General features: G+C 40.4%; 1 protein-coding gene across 1 annotated transcript; it reads right to left on the minus strand.

Annotated features, from left to right (window-relative positions):
* Nucleotides 1-1,901: 1,901 nt before the first annotated feature.
* Nucleotides 1,902-14,395, minus strand: LOC104964695 (SRC kinase signaling inhibitor 1-like). The gene is made up of 5 exons (XM_010793543.1): nt 14,069-14,395; nt 13,506-13,651; nt 8,762-8,911; nt 8,566-8,661; nt 1,902-5,932 (listed from the first exon to the last, which is right to left on the minus strand). The coding sequence occupies exons 1-5, from the start codon at nt 14,298-14,300 to the stop codon at nt 5,780-5,782; spliced, it is 777 nt and encodes a 258-aa protein (XP_010791845.1). The 5' UTR covers nt 14,301-14,395; the 3' UTR covers nt 1,902-5,779.
* Nucleotides 14,396-14,870: the final 475 nt, after the last annotated feature.

Consider the following 14,870-nt stretch of genomic DNA (forward strand, 5'->3'; position numbering starts at 1 on the left):
GGGGGGGGGGGGGAAGCCAGAAATGTAAAGGAAGGAGAGGAGGGATAATGTCAATGCATAGGAGACAGCAGATTCGTACAGGAGGAGAGGAGAAGAAACAAGAAGAGGATACAAGGAAAGAGAGTACAAATAAAGAGCAGTTGGAGACAAGGAGACAAGTAAGGGGAAATGAGGGGATTCTGGAGCGGAAAAGCATAGGGAGGAGAAGAAACAAGGAGAGAAGTGAAGGGGAGAGCAGGGAGAAGAGGAGTGGCAAGGAAAGGAAACAACGAGAAAGAAGGAGAGGAGAGATGATGGGAGTAAGCAAGGGGCGGAGGAAAGGAGATCAGATGTGGAGGGTGTGGGGATGAGGATAGGAAGTGAGAAGTGAAGGGGAAAGAAACAAGGTGAGGGAACAAGGAGATAAAATGAGATTAAGAGATTGGAGAAAAGAAGATATGAGCAGACCGAGGAATTAAGAAGAGAAGAAAAAAGCAGAGCGGTAGTTAAAAAAAGAGAAGGGTAAAGGAAGCAAAGAAAAGGAAATGTGGAAAGGAGACAAGGAGAGGAGAGTGAACAAGGAGATGAGATAAGAGAGGGGAGGAATGAGAGAAGCCAAACAAGGAAACAAAGATAGAGAGTAGAGATGTGTTAAAGAAGACAAGGAGGGGAGATAAGGGAGGAATTCAAAAGTGTGCAAAACAAAAAACAAGAAGGGGTATCGAAGAGAGAGCAGAAGATACAAAACAATAGGGGTAGCAAGAAATAAAAAAGTACAGAAGGAAATGATAGAAGCGATAAGTAGAGGTGTGGAGGAGGAGGAGGAGGAGGAAGGATCTCTTTATGAATCGAGCCTCCTGGGTGGAAACATCTCCTCCTAACTGACCTGACCTTTCTTTAAACACCTCGCAGCAGCAGGAGTCTCAGAGGCTCTTAATGTGCAGAATAAAGAAAGAAAAGTGGAAAGACAAAAGGGTTTTGAGGATGAGTGAGTTACGTTCAGGAAGATTAATGAAGGACAGTTTATTACACCGGGCATATAATGCATGTCACAGTATGTGTAAGGTGTAATGAGTACTGGAATAGAAAGTGGCTGGATTCAGCACTTGATGGATTGGAGGAGGTGTGTGGCACAGTGGACTAGTGCGTTGGTGTTCGGATCAGGGGTCAGCAGTCATGCTGACTGACCACTGCAGTCAGCATGTTGTTTTGTCCCTGGGCAAGACACTTCACCCCAAATTGCAGTATTGAGTATGTAAGTCACTTTGGATAAAAGCGTCTAACAAGTGATATGTAATCTAATCTCTAGTTTGTCCTTGAGAGGAAGATACAGAGAGAAACCATCAAGAACACCGTTTTAGTATTTTGAACTCTGACAGATTTCATAACGTGGCTATCACCAAAGTATAAATTCCAGCATAACAAGAAACATGAGCAGTCAAACCATCACATATTGTAAATAATCCTTGGTTCGGGTTGCAGATATTGTTAAATATCCGGTTCCATGGACCTGGCTTCATTAAAGGGGCCATGTTCTGCTCATTTTCAGGTTCATATCAGTATGTAGTGCCTCCACTGGGACATGTCTCCATGCTTTAATGTTCAAAAAGCTCTTTATTTTTCACTACCTGTGCAGCAGCACCTCTTTTCACCCTCTGTCTGAAACCAGAGCCCAGTCTGCTCTGATTGGTTAGCTGGCGGGCTCTGTTGTGATTGGTCAACCGCTTAGAGATGTGTCGGAAATGTCCCGCCTCTTTTCCTATCATGTACAATGTGTTATAGCACTAGCCAATAGAAGCCCGAATGTGGCATATTGATGTCATTATGTTACTGAAGTAAACAAAGGAGTCCAATGGAGGCGTTTCAGGCGAGGGGAGGGGGCGAGTGTGTGGGAGAGAACACAGGGATTTTAGCCTTTGCTGACCATTTACATGCACACAATTATATAGAACACACTACAGGAAAGCGAAAACCCCAAAAAGCAGAATAGGGCCTATTTAAAGTATAAAATCCCCTGGACGATACTGTGTGTGTGAAAAGGAAATGATCAAAGTAGAATCTGAGTTTTGGCTGCTCTGATGAAGATGGATTCTTTGCAGACCGTTGAGGATGAGCAGCCGGCTGAATGAAACACATTTAAAAAGCCTTTCACGTGCTCTGAAAGCTCATATTGTATGTAACTATGTTGGAACAGGCTGTACAAGGAGGAACAATCCAAGCTTGACACAGCTTAAGTTAAACAATGACAGAAAACAGTATGTGGTGGCAGGGCTCTGCTCGGAGCCTCAGGGGGACAGTACTGCCTCTGTGCTTTATTCTGGGAAAATAGGAGGAGCAGACAGGTGCACCTCCCTGATATTATACAGTTCACGCCTCTGTTCACTGCAGCAGAGCAGACACTTTCATCAAAATAACAAGCAGACTTAAGGTTTGCTGTGGCCACATTGTTTTTGTCAGCTTTTGTAGATTGATGCTGTAGTAAAATAGCCTCTGGTTTAAAAACAATTTGAATCAAAATGCATTCAGTTGCCAGAGGCAAGTGCACACACTGCACCACTTTTCTGCTGATCCTGGAACAGGCATCATTTGGTGTTTACTGCATCCATCACCAAACAGGAAACAGGATGATTTTTCAAAGAAAGTGAGTGGAATGGCGTCAAAATAAGTAAACTGTATGTACAGTTTAAAGTGACAGGGATGAACTTATAATGTAATGATATGGTATTATAAAATATGGTATTATAAAAATGACTTCCATTATGTGTAAATGACAGTTGCGTCTGCAATCATTTTGAATCTTTCCCTGTGAAAGGGATGTGTTTCAATATCTGATATCAAGCCATGAGCTCACTCCTGACTCTGTAAACATAGACTTTATGCCAAAAAACAACAACAAGTGAGTGTTTGCTTTCAGGCTCTCTGGGTGATACATTTTTAAAAAGCAATAAGGGAAATGAGCCGGAAAATAAAACAGAGTTGATATTCAGAGCAGCACGAGACACTGCGGCCCTGAATACTAATCCTGGCGGTCTGTGAGGAGGGGGTGCAATGCTGGGCCGGACCGCATCAGCATGTCAAGTGGAGGTCAGCCGTGTTAGCCGTGTGCTAATTGCTGTTACGGCTAATAGGAGCTACTGTCAAAGACACTGAACACGTTTACAGGCACTAAATATTCAGGGTTTTGCCCTTACTCTGTTTATGACTAATGACAATGAATATTCCACCAATATTCCTTTTTACATGCCATCGTGCAAACCAAAATGAATAGGTTTTTTGAAAGTATTTTCAACGTGGCAGCAATTCTTGACCTTTGCAACAAAGTGTCCCTTGGTCATTCTGTCAACAACATTCTTTCATAACTTTAAAAGTAAATGTTTTTCTCCTTTCGACCAGAGGGTTAGTTTTTCTTTTCTGCATGCATCTCTACTTGTTTTGCAGTATAAACCCCTATTGAGATGCATATTCCAAATCCGCTTTACGTATCCATAAAAAGGTTCAAACCCCTGAACAATATAAGCATACACCACATACAGTATCTTAATCGGAAAATTCTATATTTAAAACAAAGATAAAGAGAACTGGATACAGCATTGGAGGCGGACCCCGTTCATTCCTATGAAAGTTGCTCAGTGGCGCATGAAGCCAAAATGGCCTGACTTGAGAGAAAGAGTACCCGTATTGGCGCCCAAAGAGCATGTTGTAGTACCGCCGTTTGGACACTTGGAATATTTGTTTCAATGTCCAGTTCAATTCCTCGGGTCTTGGAATCAACAAACACAATATGCTGTTTCCTGTTTTAAACTCTTCACTGCCCTGTTCCAAATCAAAGAGGAATATTAGCTTGCATGTAAACGTAGTCAGTGTCTGAGAAGTCATGACCTGATGCATGAAAGCTGAGCCTCTAAATACATCTGGGCTCCTGTGGATGAGCGACTTCGGGTTGTTTGGAAAATATAGACTGTAAATAAACTTCTAAATGGGGTCCTGCATGTTTAATGTGGTAAATTCAGGAATGAATCAGGACAGATTCCTGAAATTGCCCCTGTGCGGAGAGGAAAATATGGATCGGTGTGAAGCAGTTTAAGCTCTTCCCCGGCTGGGACTGACTGGCTGTTATCTTCTTCTCTTTCTGAGTATTTTCTCAAAGCTCTTTTTTTAATTTTTTTTAAGAGTGCCGTGGCCAAGGATGGGTCAAGGCTGCTGCAGTCTGCAGGTCGGGGCAGTGGGGAGGGTCTGCCGGAGCAGATAAGACGAGAGCAGCTCCACATTTCAGAGGCCCAGCACTGGGTCTAACCTCCTGTTCACACACACTCTCAAGTGTCCCACTCCTCATGAGCCTTTCTGCTCTGATTGGGCCATTTATTCATCCTGTTGCTAATGTTATTGTGTTAAAAAGAAACATTTTCTTATTTAAGAAATATTTAACTTTCTATCTGAATTGATGTGATTTGAATTTTTGTGTTTCCCAAAAGTTTGGCAATTTCAAATATTTTAGATTTGTTCATGATGGACAGTAACCTGAGAATGTGTGATGGCTTCCAACAGCGAAATGTCACACTTCAAGTAAATGATCTATGTGCCCTTTTTTTGTTGTCTATGCTGCACATAAAATGGCGATGGTGCAGTCAAAACAGATGGGTTTTTAGTCTGAGATGTAATATAGGTAGACTTTCTGCTTTCCTGAAATCAATGGGGATGTGGTTATTTCAGGGATGACGGGGATTGAGGTTGTCGTGCAGGTCTGCCCCCCCCAGATGTGTGCACCACGCTGATGACCAGGTTGATGGAGCATCTGCAGGCCATTGTTTTGACCTGGTCAGGGGTTCACACAAACAGAAGCCGTGCATTTCATCACTGAGAATGAGACCCCTATGCTATGCTATAACATCACTGTCACTCACAAGAAAATTAAATGTCCAAACTTTGTCTGAAAAATGGTTCTTGAAAGAAAAAACGCACGTATATTGTCCTACAAGTAAGTGACATTTTGAAATGGGATATTCAAACTAAAAGTAGTGGGGGTCTTAAAAATAAAACAATTTAAAGTTATATATCAGTGGTCTTCATTTCATAATCAGATACAGTTGCTTGAATGATTTCAATCCTGGTTTAACTTCCATACAGTATGTGTTTTGTTCGTTCTCAATTTCTTCTCTTGTACCTATCTTATATGTGTTTCTGCACACATTAAACTGAAAGGCTCCTCCACATAAACAACCTTTTCCTGGCGACCTTGCATCTTGTGCTTCACTCTTGCCATCTTGCATAATGTGTCGTAGCATTAGAGCTGTTAAAAGGCAGTTCAGCGTAAGCTAGCTTGTTGGATTGGCCTCTTGGCTGTTCAACACCAGCAGAGCACTGAGACAGTGTGAAGAAGAGAGGGAGAGATGAGGAGTCAGGGAGAGACTACACGGCTGGATCATGGGGAAATATCAATTTGATATGAAATTGTTCCGTGGCATCACTGTAGATTATTATGGAAGAGAAAGATGTCTGTGAATAGATCTGACTATTATAGTAAAGCTAGTTTAAATCAGTCAAAAGCACCACCACGACCTTCCTCTGGAAATCAAAACATCGAACATAATCGAACGACAAAAACTTGATCTCTAAGCAAGCTAGGTTAGATCCAGTAACTCAAATGTCATAACACACACCAAGATCTGGTAAAAACCAAGGTTTCTGTAGATAGTCGCCCCTCTGCTGTTTGAGTAATCTCTGATAGTCTGCTGGTGGGCCGGGGGTTCCTCTGAAGCGCAGCAGAGAGGAGAGGAGGCAGATGGAGCGTCAGGTGGAGGGTTTAGAAGTGGAATACCTGCTGCTGGCCCTGGACTTTGGGGAAGTCCTCTTTCTGCTTGCGTGTTTTGGGCCGCTCCAGGCTGCCTTGCTGAAGGTGTTTGAGCCGGGCTGCCACCGTGGGGCCCTTGGTCGGCCCCGGGGAGTGAGTGCTGTTCTGTGGGAGCAGGGACAGGGCAGGTATAAGACTTGTTTACATCATAATACATACCATAAGTGTTCACTACATGAACTTGGCATAATAACACTACATATGTGATTGTTGATCATCTCTTTCCAAAATAATGGGCATTAATCTGCTGCTATTCTAATAAATAGACCGAAGCACCGTTTGGAAGTATGTTTAACTCTTTGTGGACATGTTAGAGCAGGTTTTCAACATCGAGGTATTACAAAAACTATTGTAATTATTTAAGAGACATTGCATATTTAGCCCAATACACAACTAACAAACAAGGAAGAGTCACCAGCAACGGCCTTTAAAGACATTCCAATCCCAAAAAGTCTTATATAAACTCGATTTAGAAACCTGACTAACTTTATAAACTTGCAGAGATATACTTTAAAATAAAGAAATTAAAAAATAGCTTTCCCTGATGTTAAAACATAAACATATTTTTGTAATAATAAATATTCAACCCTTAGAGATATTTCAGATTATGAGAGTCCTAGGGTTGTAAGATATCTGGTTATGTTAAAATTATAGTGTCAACATCGCTGCCATAAAAAGGAACATCCCACCTTTCAAATGAATATTTTCCCTGAGGAAAACTTGGTAGACCTTTCTTAGAAAATGGGAGAAATGTTTCTCTTCCACACAAACAATGAGGGCATAATAATATCTGGGTAAATCAAATATGGACACAAAGATAGTAGACCAAGTAATGTTACAGGAACCCCCCTCTGTCACCTTCCCTCCCCCTCACTGTCCTTTCTTTCTTTTGACAGCTACCTGCTTGTCGTCGTTGTGCAATAATTCCAACACAAAGCAGAAAAAGCGACTCTTTGCTCTCTGTTAGATGTCACCAGACAGAAAGTGAATACATGGATCTGTGACTCACTGCACATCACACCATCAATTACAATATGTACACTGCTAAAGCTGCAGTTAACTGAGACCATCAAACACAAACAAACACTACAATATGTGCAGAGCTCAGAGGAAGCAGCAGAGGAACTGTTAACAAGGTCAGAAAGAGAAGTTCAGTAGAGCATCAAACGCACAAATGTTTTTATCTTTTCTATTTGGTTAACTTCGGTTAACTTGGTCTTCTATAGTAGATACATTTCTTGATGGTTGATTAATAGCAGTGTCAAAACATGGTAAAGGTAACAATACCAATTACATCACCCTTAAATCTTTATATAAGGAAGACTTTAATCCAGGGGGGCCAAATCCGGCCCGCGATTTCATTTCATGTGGCCCGCAAGAGCTCTGAAAGAATGTAATGTGTTTATTATAGGGTTACATGCCGATTTACAGATGCACTATGTCCATAAACTACATGTCCCACAATGCATCTTAAATTTGGCTTTTTTCTCAGAATTTGCCTTTTTCTTCAAAATATGCCTTTTTCTTAGAATTTGACTTTTGGTCAGAATTAGAATTTTTTTCTCAAAATATGCCTTTTTCTCAGAATTTGACTTTTTTTTTAATTGTTACTTTTTTTTCAAAATGTGGCTTTTCTTTTTAAATAATGTTTTGACATTCTCACTGAAGAGACTTGCACTTATTTGCCCTGGACTTCTGCTTTCAGACCAAGTTAATTTTATTAAGTTTTTACCCTATCCGATAACAATCCAATGCAGAGGCAATAACGTAATATAATACATTATTTTATATATATTACATATTTATATATGTATTTTTATATAGTCTTAAAGTTACAATCGGCCCTTTGAGTGCAACCATAATGCTGATGTGGCCCGTGATGACATTTAGTTTGACATCCCTGCTTTAATCCAATAAGTGTTATTTAAAATCCCAAAATGATTTCCTTAAGATGTTGTAAGGTCAACTTAGTCAAGAGTAAGTGTTTACCCTTAGATGCAGAAGTATTCTGTTGCTAGGTCAATAGAAACCATTTCCTCAGGACTTTTGAAAGGGATCTATACCATCAGTCTTATAATAGTGAAATAATTTGTGGGACGATGGCTTTAATTATGGTGATTAAAGGCAAGGAACCTTTCTTAAGACAAACTCTGGACCCTGAGAGATGTTTTAGAAAGTAATAAAAGGACTGTGTATTTCAAAATAAAAACTAATATATTATACATATACATGTTCTTATTGTATTGTGTATCATATTCTTCGCGGAGAGCAACATCGTTCCAGTTTTGTTTCTTTTTGTGTATTTGAATTGTCGCTAGGGACGATAATTCAGGTTAAGTTAAAAAAATGTGTTGCTTAGTAAACTAACATAAACTAAAGTAAAAGCCTTAAACACATGGGCAAGGAATCAACCTCAGAGGCTTTACGCAACATTACTACATTATTTGCTTAAAGGACTACATTTCAGAAAAATTCCAAACTTAGAGTAGTTTCAAAACTTTACACACTGACGCCACAATGAAAGACTGTGTACACCTCTCTGTGTTCTCTGTGATTAAAACTGACTTAAAACACTTTGAAATGATTTGTTTTGTAATCTTGATCCATGGAGTTGACAGTTTGGGTGTTAGTCGTTTTAAAAGCTGTAGTAAAGTATAGAATCAAAAAGGGAAGAGGACGGCAAAGTAGAAGCACAGTCCAGAGGCGTGGCAGCTGGAGAGGGCCGCTTTTCACTTTACCTTTCTGCCCAAGGACCCCAAGATGCAGCGAGGGGTGGGGGTGGCCTTTGGTTGGGTGCTTTTATTACAATCTTTTACAGGTGTTCTTTGAAATATCTGTGATACGTGATGTGAGAGAGTGTGGCAGAAACATGTTAAAACACCAAACTTCAGGAGCACAAATCAACAATGTGTTGCGAATAAATCAGTTATTTACCTCGAGCTCGGCTATGATCCTCTCTTCGTCGTCGTCGTCCTGAATGCCGGACGCTGCGATCACAGGCGGGGTGGAGGCGGGGCGGGGGGTGTCACAGGGGGTTCGCCTCAGCTTCACCAGAGTTTTAGGCATGTCACCATCTTCTTCCATCTTAAAGGAGAATGGAAGAGGTTAAATGCCCAGGTAGTAGAATGCATACAGCGCACAGTCTGCACCTTCAAATGGACCAGCAAGTACTTCCAGACAGTTCTTTTTATTTCCACAAAGGCCTCATTGGCGACTTAAAACTGTTTTGGGATTTACACAGAGTAACCTTTTCAGTAGGTATTCTTTTTAAGTACAATGATATTCTATGATCCTGTTTTGTCATTATATTTTTATGTGATGATATGCTGAATATTATTGGGCTTTGCACTGTTAGTAGAATACAATAGATATTTGAAAACATCACTTTAGACATTTATTTGTTCATTATTTGGGGTAATTCTATAGAAGAAACACATAAGTAAAGAATTTAATATAGTAATCCATAATTGTTTGCTAGCTGCAGCCCTAATGTCAACAGGAAATGGTTGAAAGTAACTTCAATTGTATTTCATCTCCGTTTAAGGATCTCAGAAACAGACTTTTGACTGACTGAATAATATTTGTCAACTTCTAAGTTATTGTTAAATGTTATCGTTTTTTTAATGACAATAAAGAAGAAGACGTAATTAGAACCTGCCACGCTTCCATTTTGTTTTCATATGAACACCTTTTATACCTTTCAGACATTTAAAGACATCACCTTGGACTTAGAGAAACTGAGATGGAAATGTTTCACTATTTACCAAATATGATTAATCGAGAAAATGATCAGCTAATTCGTGAATAAGGAAATATTTTTATAATTATTTGCAGCACTAGTTTTTCATGTTCTTCAGTATATTTACTTCTATGAGACAACAGGATGTGTTGTGCAGTAGGTGTATAGACAGTAAAGGTCACAGCCTTACAGAGTGTAATGTAATGTGGTGCAGAACTTCGGCAACAATTCATTTGTGCTGAACGCTGATGGAGTATCAATAACCCTAAATACCAAATATCAATACACAGATCTTCTCAACATCCCAAAATAACAAAAACAGAGCTCTGTATTGATTTTGAGTGTCCTTCGTTCTTTAACCGAATACTCCAATAAGATGAAAAGTGATTTTTCCAAAGGCATCCACTTAGATTTGAGATATTTTGCTTATTTTTCGGTCCAGATCAATAGTACAGGGGTTGCCAGGAGTTATACAATCCGAAATCAATTAAACAGACAACCTATTTGGATTTTTTTGATACATTAATCCTTATTTGCATGCAATTTTCCATGTCAGACACTAAAAGGAAGGGACAACAAATGGATTAGTGGTTGTTTTCCTTTGCTTCCATCATTGTAGATTTTTAATCACAATTTTTTTTTTCTTTGCTCTTGCTACAGGTATTTAATAAGATAAAAACGTGTGTTTTATTGGAGTTATTGAATAATATTGAGATAATCTTTTCGATTTATACTGCCACCTTGAAATCATGTGTGAACTGTGAACAGCTACAAAAAGGGAGGGGTCCTTGAGTTTTCAACTCTTTTTGGAATGAATGCCTTGAAGGATTCAGACTGTTGTGGAGACAGAGGTGAATTCTACTCAGGAAGTTTCCTCACAGAGCGATGGATGAGGGAGATCAGGGAGGCTTTAGAGCAGCAGCAGCAGCAACAGCAGCTTGTTCTCGCCTCAAGCCAAAACCTTAAAATGCCTCCAGCTAACAGAAAGCTCACTGATGTACATGTAATATCCAGCATGTTTTTAAATCCCTACATGGAAAACCACGGGGACCTTTGGTGAAGATAACTATTTTAAGCTACATCTAACTTATATGATTTTCTTATTTTGTTTTTGCTGACAGTGCCTTTTTAAACTTCACACAAGTTGTGCCGAACAAAACAGTCAGGTTCAGGTTCAGGTGTACTGTATATCAGTATGTAGTGTCTCTACTGTGACATGTCTCCATGCTTTAATGCTCAAAAAGCTCTTTATTGTTCTCATACTAAAGAAAGGGGGGGCTTTATTTGTCACTTATGTTGATGTTCCGTGCTGCAGCACCTCTTTTCACCCTTTGTCTGAAACCAGAGCCCAGTCTGCTCTGATTGGTTAGCTGGCCAGCTCTGTTGTACCCGATAGAAGTGTTACTTTCTGATGCTACAGAAGTAAACAAAGGAGTCCAATGGAGGCGTTTCAGACAGGGGGGGATTGTGTGGAAGAGAAACTCCCTCTGGAGAGAACGTTAGGATTTGAGCCTTTGCAAAATAGGGCCCCTTTAAGAAAACACTGAAGGTTTCAACCCGCGGCGCTATAGAGGTGGGTTTCATCTGTGAAATGTCACTAAGATTATAAATTAAACAGCTGCTGTTGAAACTTAAAGCAGCTCTGCTCTCAGTGACACTCACTGTCACATCATTCATTCAAACTGCCGGCTGCCGTGTGTTTATTTAGGAGCTGCGAGGTTCACTCGCTCTCAGGGAACAAACCGGCCATTGTTTTAATGGCAGCTGTCACTCCTGGAGCAAACTAGGGATGGGAACGATTAATAGAATATTCAGGTATTCGAATAATTATTCATGTATTCGAATATGAATTATGAATATTTTTATTATTATTATTAATTTATTTTTGGGAGGGATGCCTAAGTTGATTACATATTATCAAATTGAATAATTCAATATATATATACGACAGTGCCATAGCTAAATGTGTTAGTTGACGTCTAAAGGTGTGTTTTGCTCCGCTCACCGGTCCCTCACAGCAGGCAGAGCTGCAGGTGCTGGTCTCCACGCCGCTGTGTGGACGGGCCGTTATACTTCACTCACGTTTATGTCCAAATCCATCAGATCTAGCTAGTTCTAGCTAATGATATGGCTGCTGCCCCTCCCTACACGCAGATCACGCAGACTCAAACCTCATCTTAGGCCCAAATGTGGCGCAAATGCGCTCCGCAGCCGTTGCGAGGTTCCGGCGCTAACAGTTCATGGGCATGCTCCCCTGCCCCCTGTCAACACTCGCGACACATGAGTGGCCAGCCTAAACAACAATAAGCGCTGCTTGGCAACCGTGTGTGGCGGCAAAGTACATAGACATTTTGACAGGAGAGATTTAGTTTTGCCGTTATTCAACATATTTTACCAGTCATAGTCCGGTAATTATTTACACTCTAAGAAGAGTCCTACACAACAGACATGGCGTCAAAAAGGAGTGATGTGTGGAAATATTTCGACCAGGTTAGTGAGTGCGGTGTAGAGGTCAAACTATGCCAAATTAAACTTATATATACACATACTATACCTTGCTATACCCGCAACCTCCGTTCCAGCTGAGAGGGTCTTCTCTACAGCTGGGCTGATTGTAAATCGCCTCCGCACATGAAAGCTGTAGGCCTATAGCTGTCAAACTGTGATCAGCAGTTCAATACATTTGACAAATTCGACTTGGTTTCTACACCTATTTGAACATGTATGTATTTATTTCCAAAAACTTTTCAAAAAAAAGTTTATTTTTATTTATTTTTTACCCAATTTTATTTTTTTTATAGGATATGTACACTTCGGTTAACCGGTTAACCGTTTTTTGGGGGGTCGAATATTCGAATATACATTTCCTTTCAAACGAGTCGTGGCTGTGGTCCTGGATCACAAGTCCTGGATGGATATCCTCGTGGATTCATCTTCCTATTATACACACATGCATTTCCAAACATTTGGACTACCTATGTTGCAAATGTATTATCTTTTCAATTTACACACGGCATCTATTGCACGTCTGTCCGTCCTGGGAGAGGGATCCCTCCTCTGTTGCTCTCCCTGAGGTTTCTCCCATTTTTCCCTTTAAACTGTGGGTTTTCTCTGGAAGTTTTTCCTTGTACGATGTGAGGGTCTAAGGACAGAGGGTGTCGTATTGTCATACTGATATTCTGTACAAACTGTGAAGTCCACTGAGACAAATGTAACATTTGTGATATTGGGCTATATAAATAAACATTGATTGATTGATTGAAATTCCCATCCCTAGAGCAAACATACAGTCATTTCCAATAACTAGGATGTATTCATCATGGCCCTCTTACCTTAGCTTTAAGAACAAGATCCACATTGGTTATTATATCTGTTGTGTAACCAGTGTTCTTGAGCCTTTCCTTTAGATGTTTGGTCACCTCGGTGCTTTACAATCACATCTCGTTCAAATCATATTTATATCAAACTATTTATTGTTGCAGCATCACAAATGTGAATATTTGCTGTTTTAATTTGTTTGTGTTTTAATATGTTTTAATAATAATGTTGCTGAATGGGTCACTTTGGGATTGTGGGTCAATTTATCAACAATCTCACAATCTTTTACAAAACAATCTATTTATTATTGGGGATATAAATCCGTAAATGAATCCATAATATAAATAATAATTAGTTAATAGGGGGAAAAGCGCTAAAAGTAAAATAAATAACCTTTTTCTGTAACAGCTTATTTTCAAAGTGAGGGATTATCATTTTAATTTGAGTAAAGGAGCAAAGCAATTCCTTCACAACTGTGTTTAACTGATTAGCTGAGGCATGCCTCAATTAGATGGCGTTTGAGGGCATAATCATTCAGTTTTATGTAACAATTAAATGAAATCAGTGTGACAGACCTTTCCACTTCTTGACTACTGATCTCACGCCTAAAGAGCATCTCACCTTCATGTTCTTGGAGGTGACGATGACGTCTCCGGTGCGGTTGGTGGTGAGGCCGTGTACAGAGGGGAAGCTTCGGCGAGGTGGGGGGGGAGGCGGGGACTTGGAGGGCTTCTCTGTGCGATACCTGCTGGCCATGCTGAGATCCACTACAAACACAGAACAATGGTTTGAATGGTTTGGCACAACTGAATAATACACAAACATAACAGATGACATATGACGAACAGTGCAGGAAGAGGCGAAGGAGCCATTGGGCTTATTCAAATCCTTTACCTAAATAATGTTAAAAATCACAATTTTCAATCTTTCTTCTCAATCTTATCTTTTCAATCTATATACAAACAATTGCTTGAAATCAGTAGAAATGGCAAACTTTAAGTACAACATATACAACACTTAAAATTTAGATCAAATAACACTGGCATCATACAGTGGTCACATTATTTTTTGGGTATTTTTTAAAGCAAGGCAGTGAGGTACAGTTTTTAGCAATTGTAAACAATTTAAAACACTTCAACATAAATAAACTGAAATTACTGCATAGCTGGTAGGGAGACACTCACCGGACCCTCGGTGTGAACCTCCCCCCTCCAAGCTGTTCAACTTCTGGGCAGCCATCTGCACTTTGTTGGGCTGCTGGTCCCCGCTGGGCGTGGTGCTGGAGGTCCCCGTGGTGCCAGCTGCAGGAGAAGTGGCTGTGGTGGAGGTGATTGGGATGGTGATTTGGGGCTTGGGGGGCACTACAGGCTTGTTTATGTGCCTGGCAGCGAAGTCCAGGTCTGGGATGGCCTTCATCAGCTCGGCCTGCGTCTCCTCCAGCAGCCGGTTGATGTCCTGCGCGCTGAACTGGGTCAGGCTGGCACGCTTCTCCTCCCAGTCCCGCTCTGCCGCCTGACACACACACACACACACACACACACACACACACACACACACACACACACACACACACACACACACACACACACACACACACAAAGAGTGATGAGCTGTGACATGCTAACTACTATCAGGCCAAGCTGGGAAAACATAATTAAGACACATTGATGCAGTTTGTTTTCTAATATTACAAGGATAAATGGGAGTTATTCACACACTGCTGCTGGTGTGTGAACAGATTCTCAATAGGACATTTAAGCACCTTCAGATGTTTTTTTAAATGTAAATGGACATTGTGCCATCTGGCTAATCTGGACAGGTATTATACTACCTGTTGAAAAATGTGCATAGTGTTGTTAAAGTTAACGAAAGGATACATAGTACCTTCGTTTGAAAAACAAGTTGCCAAAAAGTACAGAAATTGAAGGAACAGTGATTGGATCATATTAAAACAAAAACATTTAACATATTTCCTGTGTGCCTTTT

The sequence above is a fragment of the Notothenia coriiceps genome, unplaced genomic scaffold, assembly GCF_000735185.1.
Source record: "Notothenia coriiceps isolate Sejong01 unplaced genomic scaffold, NC01 NC01_scaffold00037244, whole genome shotgun sequence".
NCBI classification, from domain to species: Eukaryota; Metazoa; Chordata; class Actinopteri; order Perciformes; family Nototheniidae; genus Notothenia; species Notothenia coriiceps.